Source organism: Pleuronectes platessa, chromosome 4 (genome assembly GCF_947347685.1).
Source record: "Pleuronectes platessa chromosome 4, fPlePla1.1, whole genome shotgun sequence".
Taxonomy (NCBI): Eukaryota; Metazoa; Chordata; class Actinopteri; order Pleuronectiformes; family Pleuronectidae; genus Pleuronectes; species Pleuronectes platessa.
In genome coordinates this window covers 11,346,996-11,363,590 of record NC_070629.1, presented here as the reverse complement: position 1 = coordinate 11,363,590, position 16,595 = coordinate 11,346,996, and the positions used below count along the sequence as shown (strand labels likewise).

Genomic DNA, 16,595 nt, shown 5'->3' with positions numbered 1-16,595 from the left:
TCCACGCGTATTGTTTGCTTTGCCTCTGTGACACAGGGATCAGTGGAGCCGGCGCACAGCGACTCTCGCCTCCCAACTGTTGCCAGCATCTGACTCCACTCGTGTTTTTTTTCGCATTCGATCAGTTGAGTTGTGTTGTTCCGCTGCCCCGGGTATATATACCGTATAGATATATATATATATACATTTGCACAGCAGGTCGTGCTCCCGCTCCTCCTCCACACAGCCCTCTGTGTACCGGGGACTTATCTGACCGTCTTCTTATGGATATTGCAACAGGTCTGGTGTCACTGCAGGAGCGCCTCTCCGCGGGAGAACAGTCCGAGACTTACATCATGCTGGACGGCATAAAAATTGAAGATCACCCCATGCGACAGGGACAGGCCACGATGGGAGTAATGCTCGGTAAGTTTATTTATCTCCTCTCCTTCTATTACTGTTATTATTCACTATACCCCTGCAAACCCCTCTGAGATAAACTGCTACCCCTGCTTGCATGGAAGCCATTATTTGTGCATGCATGCCCACTTGCCGCTGATTTAGGTCATATTAATGCATGCAATTGGATTAAATGGTGCATGTTATTGTGGCAAATGTAGTTTTATTTATATGTTATTGTCAAGGAGACACACATTGATCTATCCAGACATCCAAATGCTACGTGCGTGATGGCCTCACATTAGAGAAAACACTAGGTTCCTGCATTAAAGCATGTTTATTTTTCTTCATTTTTGACCCCATTAAATCTGATTCACCCACATGCACGCTCCAGTTGATTTTTAAAAGCAGCCAGTGTTCAGGCCTCCAGTTTTCAGTCACACGCCGCAGTCCTTGACTCAGGCCTCCTCTCTCTCCTCCTCTCCCCCAAAACACTCCTCATCCGTGTCCACCACGCAGGCTCCGACTGTCACCATCCGTCCGTGTGTGAGGGATGCCAGCGGCCCATCTCCGACCGCTTCCTGATGAGAGTCAACGACTCTTCGTGGCACGAGGAGTGTTTGCAGTGCACCGTGTGTCAGCAGCCTCTCACCACCAGCTGCTACTTCAGAGAGAGGAAACTTTACTGCAAACACGACTACCAACAGTAAGCTCCCCTCTCTCTCTCTGCTCTGTGTTGCATTGCTTCGGTTGCTGTGCAGTGATTTAAAAAGAGACATTGTGGTTGTGTGATGGCTGTGGCTGGTCTGAAGGCCTTCAGTGTGTGTGTGTCTGCGTGTGTGTGTGTGTGTGTGTGTGTGTGTGTGTGTGTGTGTTTGTGTGTGTGTGTGTGTGTGTGTGTGTGTGTGTGTGTGTGTGTGTGTGTGTGTGTCCCTCAGCCACTGTGTAGTCATATAACATTTTTTACATTTTATCAATTGGTAAAAATATCCACCGACATGTATAATTTTACATAAATGAACCTTTTGTCGCTTTTCAGTAGTAGGTCAATATTGACAATTTAAATTGAAAAAAATAAATAAAAGAGCATCAGCAAGAAATATATTTGAAACATAATTCAAAAGATAATTTTTAGATTGTTGTTTAAAGCTGAGGGATGTAAATACGTCCTGTGCGCTCTGGCTGGAGGACGCACGCATTAGTGTATTATTATTGTCATACGCTTGGTTTTATTGTTGTCACAGTGGCCCACGATATTTCCAGCTTTGTCCGTGCGGAAGCAGCATTTATTACACGCACACGCAAAAATCTGATGTGATCCACGCAGGCCCGTGAATGTGCAGGCGTGTGTCTCTTTTTATTCCGCTCTGTGTCTTCTGTTTCCCGGCTGCACCTTGTGGCCTTCGCACATGTATCAACCTTCACATTCTCACTAAATGTGGAAAAACATGATTTCAGCAGTTTTCACGTTCGTTTTCCAAATATACTTTATTCCCTTTATTAATCCCATGGCTCCATTTACCGTAAATATTAATTTCTCATTCCTTTTATTTAGTTGGCTGTTACAGCTTTATATTTATATATTTAAATTGAATCTAGCCTATTTTTATTTTATCTTAGGTATTTTATTCTATTTGATATATGATCTGTTTTATTCTGCATATGAGTCATTGCAGGAATTTAACGGTTCATTGAAAAACGATCTGCGCCTTTTTCCTCCATTGGAATTCCGTCTGTACCTGCGAAGCTAAAATGTGTATTTATAATGACTAACAATTAAAGGTGCACCCGTTTGCGCTCGAGTAACCCACACACAAACTCGCGCGCGCGCACACAATCAAAATATAAACACTCTCGGCCAAAGGCATTAATAATGAACTGTTAAATTATAAGTTTCGTCTCTTTGAAAATATGAACTTATCCTGAGACAAAACGCCGGGATGCCATTACAACAGCAGAACAATGTGATAAAAGTTTATATTTGATTATTTGACCAATTTACACCAACACAATAGAATTTATTGATTTATAAAAAAAATTATATAATATCTATAATTATTAATACAACCCACGAGGAAATTTACCATTTTATTAAGTACAAATAAATAACAGGGAGTTGAGATTAGTCCCTTCCGTGTTTGTGTTTGAACGAATTACAATAAAGTTTTACATTCAAAATCAGGTCTATGACAACAAATATTTGAGTAAAAACTCACTATTTAATTTAAATAAATTCTGTGGCAGTTGTTACATTTTAACCATGAAAACATTTTCAGCACGACAGTCATTATCAAAGCAGTAGTGGTATAAATGTGTAAATTGAATTAGTGAATTATCACATATACCCTGCAGAGATAACAGATATATAGTGAAGCACATATTGAGGCTATGGTGACACAGTGTGTAGCAATGCTGAGGGTTGCTGTTTGGCCTGCGAGGACCCCGGGGTGCCCCTGTGTTTCTCATCGCCTGAGCGCTTTTCATGCTTGTCACTACATTTTCAGCTTTTTGTGTGCGACCTTTTTAACAATCCTACCTCGATTACCGACACATTATGGCTCTCGGCTAGATACCTTGCAAGCAACAAAGAGTTACATCTATCGCCATGCGTGCCATTCATCCAGCTTTGTGGCAGGAGTGTAGTCGACTGATAACAATGGAAAAAATTCATAGCAGTAACCAGGGGATACCAGAGTCTCGGCGTCACGGCTCAGGGGTGGCTGGAAGCTGAGACAGTCCGGCAGGGAGAGGGGAGAGGGAGAGAGAGGATCTCGTTCTCATGCCTCACTTAGCACTGTCCAGTTTTTTTCCCCCTTCTTTTTTTAATTTGAGAGAAGAGGACAGAGATAAACACGGGGAGAAAGACGGGATTTGTTTAGCTTCCGAATAATACTCTTTCCTGGCCTTTTCTCTCTGGTTCCATATTTGGGTTTTATCTCACCATTTGCCCCTCTTCTCTTTGCCGGGAGCTTGTGTGGCAGGCCCTAACACCCTGGCCAAACATAACAACCTGCTGGGCGCTGTCCTGCTCTCACACACTGTTATTAATCACATCTTTTAATTCTCCTCCATCCATCCTTCTGCCCCCTCGGTCTTTTCTTGAACTCCTCCCAGCTTGAACAGCTCTAACAGGAGTATCCCTCCATTGCAAAGACACAAGTAGTTCTTCCTTTCTTTTTTTTTTTCGTTTATTCCATTTGCATTGATGGGATACTTCAAGATGTAATTGGCACCTTTTGGACTTTTATGACACCCATTTAAGATGCATTTGTCAGCCCACAAACTGCTTGGGGCTGTGAAGAGAGCTCCTAGTCATACAGAGGTCTACGTGCCTAATTATATTCCTACAGCAACTGATTCATGCCCCGTAATCAGCTCTCACTTAGCTATAATAAATCAAGGAATTGGCAAGCAGTCATTTTCACACCTTTGGACCAGGTTTAAGTGCAGACGGGGGAAAAAACTATTGTGTACGAGTGTTATTAAAACTCCCACCAACACGGTTGTACACATCCTGCTCCATACGACGCAGTAACAAGATTGGATTGTATGAGGCGTCATCTCATATTTGCCTCATTTTATTTCATGAGAGCTGATCCCTGTTCTGATTCAAAACACAGGTATTTTTGTGAATAATTACTGACGACAAAAAATCGGGGGTTCCAACAAATCCTCAGACGATAGATGACATATTTTAAAGAGGGGATAGTCAAATTAAATCTATGTCAGAAGAGGATAATTTTAGGGAAATGTCAAAGAATATTTCAGAGCAAAGCCAGATCAGAAGAAAACTCGGCAGAGCTGTCAGTTGGACGGCAGCCGTAGCCGTAGAGGAGGAACAAGCTCGAACGAGACGGGTGGTATGTAAAAAGCAGAGTGGAATTACACCACCCCGAGAGAGTTTGTTGTGCCCTGGTGTTGGGAGGTCAATTATACATCATTAGAAAGAGGGAGATCTTTTCCCCAGAGGGACCTTTCCTCTAACCAAGCAGATGCTTTGAAAGCAGCCATGTAATAAGGCCTATCACTCCACTGAAGTGTTGGACAACACCCCTGTAATGGACTGCCTTGTTAGAAACTGCCATGGGCTCCATCCGCAAAACATAACATTAACTAGAAGTATAGTACACACCATGCTGACTACATTTGTGTTTTTTTTTTTTTTTCTTTCCAAGCTCTATAAAGTTTTACTGTCTGGCAAAATTGTATTCTCAAATGTTTTATTTGTAACAAATCCAAACACGCAAGCATTCAGATTTGATCAGATTTTCAGATTCACGTGCCATGAGCAAAATGAAATTCAGGTCACGGCAGTACTTGCAGGAGGAAAACAACAGCAGCACGGAGGCCATAAAAGCAGAGCTCCCAGAACCCGCCTCACCCTCGGTGTGTGCTGGACGATCCCCCGGTGTGCTGAGAGGTGCTTTTTAGAACTGTTTGGAGTGCCCTCCTGTGAAATTGTTGTTTTTTAATTAGCTGTGCTTGGGACGGTGTAGCAGTGTGTGTGCCGGATAGGTGCTGACGACTGGGTTTGTGTGTGTGTGTGTGTGTGTGTTTTTACTCACTCCAGGACACTCCCGCGTGGCCTGGCACTTTGTGAACGATCATGCGCACAAAAATAAAAAAAAGAGAAGAAAGGGAGAAAAAAAATACGATGTACTTTGTGTTGTCGATTCCAGCCGGGTAGTTTTTCAGCTCAGCGTCCTCGGTCCTGCTAAAGCATTTCCGAAGCTGCTCGGTGTGTGGACGTGTGGGCGTACGCTCCTTTGTGGAAGACTTTCTAACTTTCAGCTACTTTCTCCGTCTTTTTTTTTTACATTTTCCCTGAAAAGGATCAAATGTGTCTTTAGCCACTACTCTTAGGTAAATAAAAGAAGACCTCTACATTGAGACAAATCTAATGTTAGAAACACTAAGCCGGATAATATTGCTTCAGCTTGCTGAGATTTTTAGTGCTCGGCAAGGAGCTAGCTGAAGTTGGCCTCGTTCCTCAGTAAGGAAGTATTGGATTTTATGTCAACATGGCTCGGCCTGTCCCAGCAGCATACTAGGATGCATCATCTGTCATCTGATGGTTTGCTAACTGTTCACTCCCCGGTACATTCAGACCCATTGAAAGACCTGTTGCAGTGCTTTTTAGTTGCATCCCGATTCAAGATGTTTATTGTTGGTGCAATGGTGTGAAAATCACATCTTGGATCCTCTTTTTTTCCCTTCCTGTTTCTGGTTCCCACGAGTATCTCCGAGTGATAAATATTTGATTTAAACATATCGTTTTACATGTTCTCTTGTACGTGTGAATTCTGTCATTGTGCCTTTTACACCATGCGTCCATAAAAGGTTCAGTGTCTGCTGCTTTTGTGACGCTGTCGATAAATCTAAAGAGAAAGTAGTCACATGATTAAATCAGGTGATTTCATGGAGGTTTATTTTCGTATATATAAACCTCAGTGGGGTAGGGGAGGCTAACTGCGTACCGGTGTGTGTGTGTGTGTGTGTGGTTGTGTGTGTGTAGCAGCAGTTGGAGCACAAAGCACTTTGCAGGACGCTATGGGAAGCCACAGAGGCTCAGCCACGGTAATGCCCATCACCACTTTAGAAGCCAGACTGGTGGCAGGGGATGTGGAAAGAGGTCTCTGTGGCTTTGTGTGGGGGAGCTGGAGTGCAGGGGAGGAGAAGGATCTGCAGAGGGATCTGCCTGGTGTGCTCACATTACACTGGATGATAGCGGAGGGGTGCAGAGGAACTCAAGCATGCAATTTGTTGGTAGCCACAATTTAACCTCATCTCCTAAAGCCGGCTGTTAGGCAGCCAGTGGGACATGTCAGTCAATCGGGAATGCTAATCAGTGACGGTGGAGAGAAAGCCCTCGGCTCGGCTCGGCAACGCAGTGATTTTCATTACAGGCTCCAAGACCTCGGGCCTTCAGGTTTATTTTCTCAGCATGACAACTCTTCATAACAAAAAGGGAGGCAACCACAAACCATTAAATGCAATTTACAAATTAGATTTTGGCTTAATCTATGAAACACTGCAAAAAGGCCTTTTAAAGTAGTCAGCCTAGAAATACAAACACTCAGCAAATGTTTTCAATTTCAATTTGCCAGATTACAGGTTTAAATCAGGAGGCTGAACATTTTCAGTGGCTGGATTTCAACTCGGCTGAAATTACTCATTTTTAATTTCATCGACGACATGTTGGTGAAAATTGTGACACTAACTAATTTATTCCTGCACATTTGCAGTATTTTTTTAATCCTTTCCCAGATATGTTTGTCTCCTTTTGCATGGGTCGTATGGAAATAGCCCACACTTGTTTCTTCAGGCAGCCTGGTCAAACGTGCATGAGAAATTGAGACATGGCCTCTGCTGCTGGCGCGCGGTATCGCTGCTGGCCCCAACTGTGTATATGTGATCCCACTCTGGAATGTTTTTCCAACACGTAGGCTTTTCACAGATACACTAGAGAGGACTGGCATCACAGTGGCAAGTGCTGCATTCAGACTGTTGTGTGCCCAAGGCTTACTCTCACACTCTCGTCACACATTCTAGCTCTACATGGGAATGGGCAGAGTTGTGCGTTTGTCTAAATACACCCAAGGTTTTTGTGAGGGTGTGGACACGTGTGTGTATGTGTGTGCGTGTGCGTGCACTCGCTTCCTCTCTCTGCTCCTTACTTTCTTTGTCTCTAATCCGAGGTCCTTCCATTGCTTCCCATTCACTCTCTGCATTTTACGATACATTTCAGCGCCTCGTCCTCGTCGCCGCTTGTCAAATCCGTCTGTCTGAATTTCAGCGGTACAGATTTTTGCACAGATACTACAAAACGCATTTCTTTGTCTTTTCCTTTCTTGACCCCTTTTAATCTTCATCAAATGAGATTAGACCCCAAATACTGGTATTCCTGACCAAAGTGACTGACAGAGATTTGCACTTTTATCATTAAGTGTGACACTAAGCTGGTCCGAGCTTTGTCTTGAATGGAGGGTCTGACGGAAACAGGGGCTCCTAATCCTTTTATTTGTGTCAGGCCCAGAAAAAGGGAAGAATGGGGCCAGGGTGGGATGGGGCTGCAGAATGCCACGGCCCTTAGTCCCCTCCAGACCCGGCCTCCACAGCCAAGTGAGCAGGAGACTCATCTTATGTGGTCTATGCACTCCAGCAGGCGCATATACACCCACACAGGCGCAAACAGGTTATTGCATCTACAGTACAATTTGCCTAAATGCTCAATTCCTCACAATCATAAATGTATGGGTGTCCTGCGCTCGATTGCATCTGTTCGTCCACCACTGTTCGTTCACGTTCAATGAGATGGACACAAATACAGACAGTGATTTTCCAGTGTGTACCCGCTCACATGCACAACAGAGCATGCGTTCATCTATGAGTTCATGGACTCCAATGGCAGGAGGTTGAGTCTAGGATGAGATTAATAAAGTTTGCCGGTTCCCTGGTCGAGCTCCAGCGCCGGGCCTTTTGTCCGCGGCTCATATCGGGTTGTGGGGTTCTCGGCTCCTTTTGTGTGTGCACCCTTGTGGTAATCCATCTCCTGCGGGAGTCCCCTGGGGCACTTTATTTACTCATTCAACTGTTTGGAAGTCTGTTAGACTGCAGATCAGATGCAGTGAGACCAATGTGATTACTTTAACCAGCACTTGCAGATTCCTGCCCAGCATCTCCTCTCACCCTGAGCTGGTGAGCTCTGCAGGTGGGGAGGGAGGAAGAGGGAAGGAGGGAGGGCCTGCCCAATATTCTCTGTTATGAAAATTCAGTATTAGGCGGTGAAACCTCCTGTGCCCACACACTGTAGAGCTGACTCCCTTCTTTTATTATCGGAGTGTTTTTGTTATTTTCTCCCTTGCATCTCAAGAATACAACTTCTTAAAGTGGGTCCTGACTTTTTTTTTCGCATTTGTCAGATCTCTCTCTCTCGGCAGATCGTAATTCAGCGCCATAGCAAGTGTGGTGTCACCGTGTAAAAACATGTATGTTTTATTGCAAACAATGGGATGGGTTTGGTTATCCATCCATCAACATAAACCCAGAACTATGTATCTGGGGCTAACCTCCATGTTAAACCACTGCAGGCTGTCAGCCTCTCTGAATTTACTCTCCATCTCTCCCCCCCTGGTGTAGCGCGCTGAATATTGTTGAGATCAGCTGCCAGCACCGGCATCTACAGCGAGAGCTCCCTGAACTGGCTGTTTAGAATCCACCGCTGATTGGTGATGGCTGTCTTGGCAGGAAAAATAACGCCGTATGAAAACAGTGCAGATTGGGTTTCTGCGTGTCTGACTCACTCCCGTCATCTCGGGCCGGCCCCCCCACGGCAAGCCAGCATGATTTGTGCACGGGGTCCCGTGACCCATGGAAGCTTCAAAAAGCAGCGAGGGGAAATATTTGGATGATCCTGATGGGGGAGTGCAGACGTGGGAGGGAGGCAGAGATGATGGGGGGGCTTGGTAAGAGCAGGGCTGTGAGCGGTGTAAGGCAAAGGCAGATGTGGAGAATCTGCAGTGCAGCCGTGATGACAGCGGCGGAGTGTGAACGGAGAAGACGACTGTCCGTCCTGGACTCTCAGTCCCTGGCTCTCACCCACGCACTCAACCAAACCCAGGCGCCCACGGCCACCAGTGTCACTCAGGAGGCCGACACGGGGGCTTGAAAAGAGTTTGCAGCAGTAGAGGATATTTTATCATCAGGTACAATGCCATGATACTGATCGTCTGTACCCCACCCCCCTGCTGCACCCCCCCCGATCCCTTCTCCTCTCCCTTTACCTTCCCTCTGCAGGCTGGATATTAATATTTCCCAGAAAGCTGCTACAATTCGTCTTCTTGGGAAATTCCACAACTCCTGAACGCTGCAAAATGATCTGGTGTCTATGAAAGGGATGGATAGGGGGATAAAACATAAAGATTTTTCAAAGTGTTTTTTTTTTGTGCATGTGTGATTTCCTAGTGCTCTCTAGGTGGATATTTCTATTTGGTTGTCCTGATAAGAAAAATGTGTTGCTCCAGGTGAAAGCCGAGTTGTTTGCTCTATTTGTCTAAATTTGCTCCTCTCGACTATAGTATTGTTTCGTGGCCTCGTGGCACATTATTTATGCACAGAATCTGCCTCTGGTGCCAGCTCAATGGAAACCCCATTGAACCGAAATGGCTGCAGCCGGCGGAGGCTTAATGCAAAACCCAAACTCAGCAGTTAAAAAAGCAAAGCTGTGGTCGGAGGCAGCTTTAATCAGTCTTCGGCCTCTGTGCTTGTCGCTGCCTCCTCCTGAGAGTGGGTGGGTTGGCCGACCCCCTGGGTGTTTGTCTGCCTTTACGTTAGCCCTGCAGGCCTTGCCTCACAGGGGTGCGCCATCCCAGCCTCAGGCCAGAGTTGTGCTCTGAAACCAGAGATCCAGCTCTGTGTTGTGATCCCAGCTGGAGAGACAGCTCTGGCTCTGAGCGGAGCCCTCGCGCAGCTTGACGCCGGGGTCACCGGTGGCCTCTCGACCTCCATCACTCCGCTGTGCTCCTGCGCAGCACCGACCAGCACTGTATTATTTATTGAACCGCAGTCTGCGTTTCTTCTAAGACTCGGCCTCACAACAAATATCAGAGAACTGAAGTTTTGATGAGGTCATGTTATCAATTACATCGAGCTTCAGGGGTTGAACTTTCCCAAATTGTTGGTTCGGTCTGCGCAATTTTCGAGATGAATGTTTCACAAGACCTGATCTGTCAGTAATATCACCGTGCCAAAGAAAACACAATGAGGCCGTGGTCTGTTATGTCTATGTTGGATAGTTTCACTCCTAAACTTTAATCTGTAAAGTAACCAGAAAATCTGGGCTTCGGAAAATTGCCACTCTGAGTGTTTGTGGTGTGAAGTGTCTTAATGTCTGGGTTTCTGCAGCTTCTTAATACAGCATGGTTATCTCATGGCATCTTTTACGTCCCAGCTTTACTTTACATTTAATCCAATTTTTTGCATTCCTATGTGAATAATCGTGTGTGTGTGTGTGAGTGTGTGAGTGTAGCGTGCCCACTTGGCGTGTGTACATTAGGTCTGTCAATCCGCCAAGCGTCGGACACGCTGTTGGCAGGCGACACAGTCTGTGGATTCTCCTCTTGGTCGTGCTGCTCCGGAGGCAGAAAGCGATGCGTGCCACCCAAACCACCAGTCTCCCCCCACCTCTCTATCATCAGCCGAGCGGCCCACTCCCTGCTCTCCTTTTCCTGGGCCCCAGTGCCTGAGCTGTGGCCTGTGGATGAGTGCTACATCCTGGCTGTCAGCACAGGGGTTAGCTGGGGATTGGCCTGTGGTGGAAGTGCAGTATCGGGCCCTGTCTGTCAGCTCCTCGTTCCGCTTCCTCCCGCCCCTCGGCGAAGGCTGCGTTCGGTGGCGCAAACACACGGCGAGCTGTGACTGACTCAGATCGCTGGCTTGAGAATGAGAGGATCACCCTCAGAATAGGCATATTCATAGTCATGCCAATGAAAAAGGGGTTGTTTAAAACCCTTTAAGTGCTCGGGTGTTGTGTTTTTAAACAGACCGCGAAAGCTTTGACAGATGGTTTACTATTTCGGCCAGTATTTCATTTCAGGTACTTTTAACTGTCGCTTTTTTGACTTCCAAGGAACAACTACTCAACCACAGTGTGTATTTGCATCCAGTTCCAGTTCCATTGAAAGACTTTTTTCTGGAATAAAAAAACATTCCCATTCATCATATTGATAAATGTTTGCAAAATGTCACTCAGGATAGATATAAATCTTGTGGGTCATATATTTTCTGCAGAGATGCTGATTTTATGCACATACATGGAGCCATACCTCCACTCTGTCTGTGGATCGCATTATCTGATACACACACAGGTACATACAAGCTTACACACATGGACACACATCTGCACCGCACATGGTCGCAGACAGGCCTACACATGTTGGGGGATTTGCGACTATAATCAGATTAATTGGTCCATCTCTCCTTGGAAACATCACATAGACCCATGATGGCCTCTGGTAGCTTTCAGCTGGATGCTGCTTACACTAACCAGAAGCCAGGCAGCAGGCGCAAGGTCGGCGGGGTCACAGCGTGCTCTCTGGCATCAGCATCTCTTTATGGCTTACATGTTAGAAAAATTATTACAGCACTTACAGCCTCGTTGGGTCTGACAGAGAAGGAATTTCTATCTGCTCCTCCAGAGAGTTCCTCTTTATTTAAGCAGCGCTCTCTTTTGGTTCAATTTGACGGAGAGAAAGCGTTTTCTTTTTCACAACATAAACATGAACGTTAGTGTTGCTTGGCAGAAGCCTCTGCCGCTTCAAAGACGGTGGCAAAACAAGCTTGGCCTTTGCAGTGAATATTATAAGTACATTAACCATAATCCACAGTAACATTCTCCAAGCTGCATGCGGGTCGAGCCCCTCCATGGGCTGCGTGTGTTTTTCTTGTTGCCCACAAGTATGTCTATGTGAGGTACTATCAACACACATGCTGCCATTCATGATTTTATTGTAGGTTTTCACCTCAATGTAGCTCATACAAAGGACTATTTAATTGTGTAGTCTCCTGTTAATAACTTCTCTTAACATATGTTTTAATTATTATCAGGCCACGTGGGAAACTTCATAGATGGTAGCCAACAGTGTTGATGGTCACGTTATGGAGCTTTAAAGCAGTGATTTCCAACCAGGGGTACTTCTGCAGTTGAGTTACCATATGTGGAAAAATGAGACTATCCCACCATAAAAAAACAACCCCATAGGTCATTTGTGCAAGCAGATTATTACGAGCCATAGTTAAGTTTTAACTGTCAGGCAACCTCCAGCGGTGTGTGTGTGTGCGACTTCGTCTTTTCAGGAAATACCCCAAAACAACACGTTTAGTTCACAAAGCCCTCTAGTGGCCGTAATAATTATGACGGTGTCTAAGTCAGCGTAGTGAGGAGGTCGGAGGCGATGGATGGGTAGAATTAATTTATTTATATATCACCTTAACTCTATGTTTAGTATTGTAATCACCATTAAGGTCCTTTAACTCTCGTAACTGCTACTTACGAAACCCAGGCCATGAGCTACTCAAACCTTAAACCTGAAGTTATTCTGTGTCTAAAGATTAAGCTAACCTTTATTATAGCATTTTAACATTCACAGTTTATCTCCTATGGGTTGCATCAGAGGGTGATTTGTTTCTGTTTGATGACTTGTTGGGAAGGATTCTGCAGTAGAGCAATAATGTAAATATACAGAAAAGACAGTTTCATTAAGAAGTTCCTCCACATATTCAAATGTTTATTTACCTAATGTAGGAGATAAACAGCTGAAAAAGAAAGCTGAGTGAAACTCATATGTCCAAACGGATATGACTTAAATACTAAAAATCCCCCAAATAGTTGAAACGGCTCTTACGACGATACATTGAACCAAACAAACCCCCCAAAACATCCACTATCACATCTACTTTCTATTAATATAATTAACCGAAAAATGCATTCAAATTAACATGGCAGGTAGTGGCAACACAGGATTGCATAAGGCTTTGTGTGCAGATAGTGTTACATAAACTGTCGATCACAAATTAACCTTCCCATGTTTCCGTGTGATTCTCACAATTTTCTCTCGCTGGCTCTGCCTTATGTGGTGAACCCCGCGCTGCTGGCACTTAAGCCAAGCGAAACAACCCATTAAACCATATTTTGCAAATACTGCGTCACCCAGCACTGTTTTTTTTCACACATTCTGGGACTAATAAGCTCTGGCACACCCTAAACAACCACACTCTCAGAGAGCACATGGAGTGTGGAGCGGCGGTTTGGTGTCCTGGGGAAGCCTGTGGTTCTGGAGCCAGAGAAGGAGTCGTGCCCTGCCGTCCCACAGAGATGACAGGAAGATAAGAGAGAGAGGTGGCCTCTCGGCACAAAAACATCCCACCAGGAACTAACCCTAACCTGGGGGAGAGACAGAGGGCTTCAAGACCCGTGTCAAAATCTATCCTCACTGAGAGAAAAGGCTCAGGAAGAAGAAAAATAAACATTTACTTCTTCATCAAAATGAACAACTTGGAGCAGGAATCACACAGTAGCCCTCAGAATCAACTGTTAGATGTTCTTGTGGTATCACAAATATCCATATCGAGTGTATACTACAACAACAGGCCTCCCTGTGTCACAACTTTGGCTTTGCGACGTGCCTTCTCTTTATCAACTGCCACAGAAATAAAAGGGGGGGGGGGGAGAAGAACTAAGTATAGGCGACAGGCTCTTGGCAGAAACCAGCCTCTGCAGTTATAGCTTAGAAAACCTCTTATAGTTTGCAATATCTGAGGAGGCAAAGAGAAAAGGTGGCCATTTCTCCTCGACGATGCGTAATGAGGGAACCATAGGGGAGGAGGAACGGTGAGCGGTTTCTGGAAGCGGCACTAACACGGGGATCAGCGGCATTAAAAGAGATTTACACCCTCAGCCCTCAAACAGTTTTCTTGTACTCAATGGTTCCTCTTTTACAGATATTTCAAGGAAGTAATAAACTGCACTGACAAGCATTCGAGTGGCTTTGAAACATCCCTCATGGGCAACAGAGCTCCATCACTTCTATCACGGTGCCTCGGCTCGGCATCATTATATCCTGTAGCAGTCGGCTTGTTTCTCCGCATTTGGCCTCACCATGGATATTACGATCAGCTTGTTGTTGTTTATATCAAAGAAATGTTGTATAACTTACTATAATACCTCAAGTATTATGCTCTCCCCAAGGCTAAGTCACTTAAGCATTTATCTCATTGTGAGCGCTGCTTTTGTCGTGTGGTTAAGGCCTACAGACATTTTTTCCTGACGATTAAGTTCTTTTGAAGCTGTCTGCATGGTCCAGAATGAGGCCCTGCACAGTGTAAGATGTCATACTCCCACTGTGCTGACCAGCATACTCTGTGGGCCTTGATGTGCCCATAACATTTAATGGTACTTTGGCAAATCCTAATGGAAACTCTTACTTTGCCTAGCAATCACATTTCGTTCCCTTTCTTTCTGGTTGCTCTTTATTTTTTATTTACCATAATTATTCGTCTGTGTCTTTGATATACTTAAGTATGAACTCATGGCTGCGAGAGAAGAGTGGAAAGAATATGGCATTATCTGCTAATTATTAAGATTAACGGTGGGATAAACACACCAGAACGAAAGGGAACATTTGTCTTTAGTAAGACACGGTTCCTGGCGTCCTGCTACCCCTCAGCATGGATTTCTGTTTTTTAGTCTAGGATGGCAGAACATCACAGATTTTGTATTTGGATCTGGGACCTGGGTTTGGTGAGGTGCTCAGGAGGAGGAGGAGGAGGAGAAGGAGAGGTGCAGGTCGTGCCGTGGCACGTTCATGTCTCGGTGTGGGGGTGAAGAAACATCTCGACCTCAGGTTCAAGAAAAAAGAGCCTGTTTCTGATTAGTCACTCTGATGTTCAGTGATAAACAATTCCTGTGGTCTCCTGCTCACAGAGACATCACTGGCAGCGATTGAGTGTTTGCGGCGGTTTGTGTGTTTGTATGTACGCTCAGACATGCTGGGATTAAATGTTTAAAAAAAATTGTCTGTATTTTACTAAAAATAGCTTGAATTTTTATTTAGCTGGTTAAATAATATATAAGCTTGAACTGGAGTAATGTGATGTTCCTCTGGTGCACAATGACATCACAGTTGTGATTTGCAATTCAAAACATGAGGCTCTGTGGTGACTTTATTAACTATAGTAAGATAGTCACGTGTTTAAATGGCAGACTAGATAAAGAAGACATTCATGATGCCTCCGCTTGCCAAGTCTGCAGCCCACAGCAGACAGAAACCATAACCAGAGGGTGATGGAGCAGTTTGAAAACATTTAACTCAGAGGGTCTGGTGTCCTCTCTGCCCTCGCTGGTAACTGGCAACTTTATCTGCTGTTGCACTTCCGTGCAGATGCTTGGCATCGAGCCTCGAGGGCGATAAAAACGTCTTCAGAAGGTAAGTGTTTATGGTGAGAATCCATAAGGTTAGCAGGATCAAAGCTCTGTTGAAAGGACATTAACCAAAGAAACAGGAATAATAAACAAAACAGCCAGTTAGTCATACACTCAGATTTATGACAGCGAGAGACCATGTCAGGGAGAGGCAAATCTCTGTCAGGCTGGGCTCTTTTTATTTTTTATTGCTGTGAAAAAAAAACAGACTCCAAGTCCAAAAAAACAGGCCTGTAAAGCAAAAGAACAATGGCAGCGATGAGGAGACATTTCACATTTAGCAAATATACAGTAGGTGGGTTTTTTTATATTCTTATGATATTTTCTCTTTCTTGTTCACGATTGAAATGAGACACTGGAGGAAAATCGGGTTTGACTCTTTTCATCCGCTGTGAATTTTTTCACGGTGTGGGGGTGGTGAAGGAGGAGGGGGGGGGGGGGGGGGCGGTCGGCTGTATTACAAGGAGAAGTATTCTTGTGTGTGTGTAACTCAGCTTGGGCTCTACTCTGGCGCTCGTCGAGTGAGAGCGGCTGATTGAGTTGACTGTTTTAGCTGCGTATGTTCACACAAGTGCCCCCTGAATGCCCCCCCAACCCCACGCTGCAGCACCAGATTACACCGGGGGCAAAGGTAATAAATCAGTTTCACTTTTTGACCTCAGGCAATTTAAATAATGTATTTGTTGTTGTTTTTAATCTCATATGAGTTCACATTGAAATCAGGGACAACAATTAACTTCCTTTTCTTTCTTTTTTTTCCATGTGCAAGTAGAATTCACTCTCTATATTTTTTTGTTTAGTTTTCTCATGTGTTCGTGTTCATAGCAGGGAGTGCACCTGGGCCTGCCACTCTCGCTCCGTCCAGTCATTTGCTGCAGGCTACAGCTTTAAGTGGGAATTATTACTTGGGAGATAAGTATGGAGATAAGCTGGTCCTTGCCTGCATGATGTATGAGGTGTCTGGACAGTGTGAGAGGTGCACCTGACCTGGAAATGAATAGTGTGAAGGTACAAGTGCAGCGCATGAACCTCCTTCTTCATGCGGCCCCTGTCTCGTAAGCCCAACGCCCCAGATCACGACACAGATATCAGAAGGTGCAGACGGATTTGTATTATGGTGGGATTGTAAGATTTGATCTGGTATTTAGGTTAAAACATCTGTACTTTATATCATAGCGATAAAGCTGTAAGTAATATTATATTAAATTACTGGTGCAGGGAGGGAAGGTCGAACTATTCA

The 16,595-nt window shown here is 44.8% G+C and overlaps 1 protein-coding gene across 2 annotated transcripts in view; it reads left to right on the top strand.

The window, feature by feature from the left end:
• Positions 1-254: 254 nt before the first annotated feature.
• Positions 255-16,595, top strand: part of lmx1bb (LIM homeobox transcription factor 1, beta b) — a 44,417-nt gene continuing 28,076 nt past the window's right edge. Inside the window, exons 1-2 of one of the 2 annotated variants that reach the window (XM_053421263.1) lie at positions 255-405; positions 898-1,084. In XM_053421263.1, coding sequence (XP_053277238.1) covers positions 264-405; positions 898-1,084 — 329 coding nt within the window. In that variant the 5' untranslated portion in view covers positions 255-263. The remainder of the gene's footprint in view (positions 406-897; positions 1,085-16,595) is intronic. The other variant, XM_053421261.1, reaches the window with a different exon arrangement.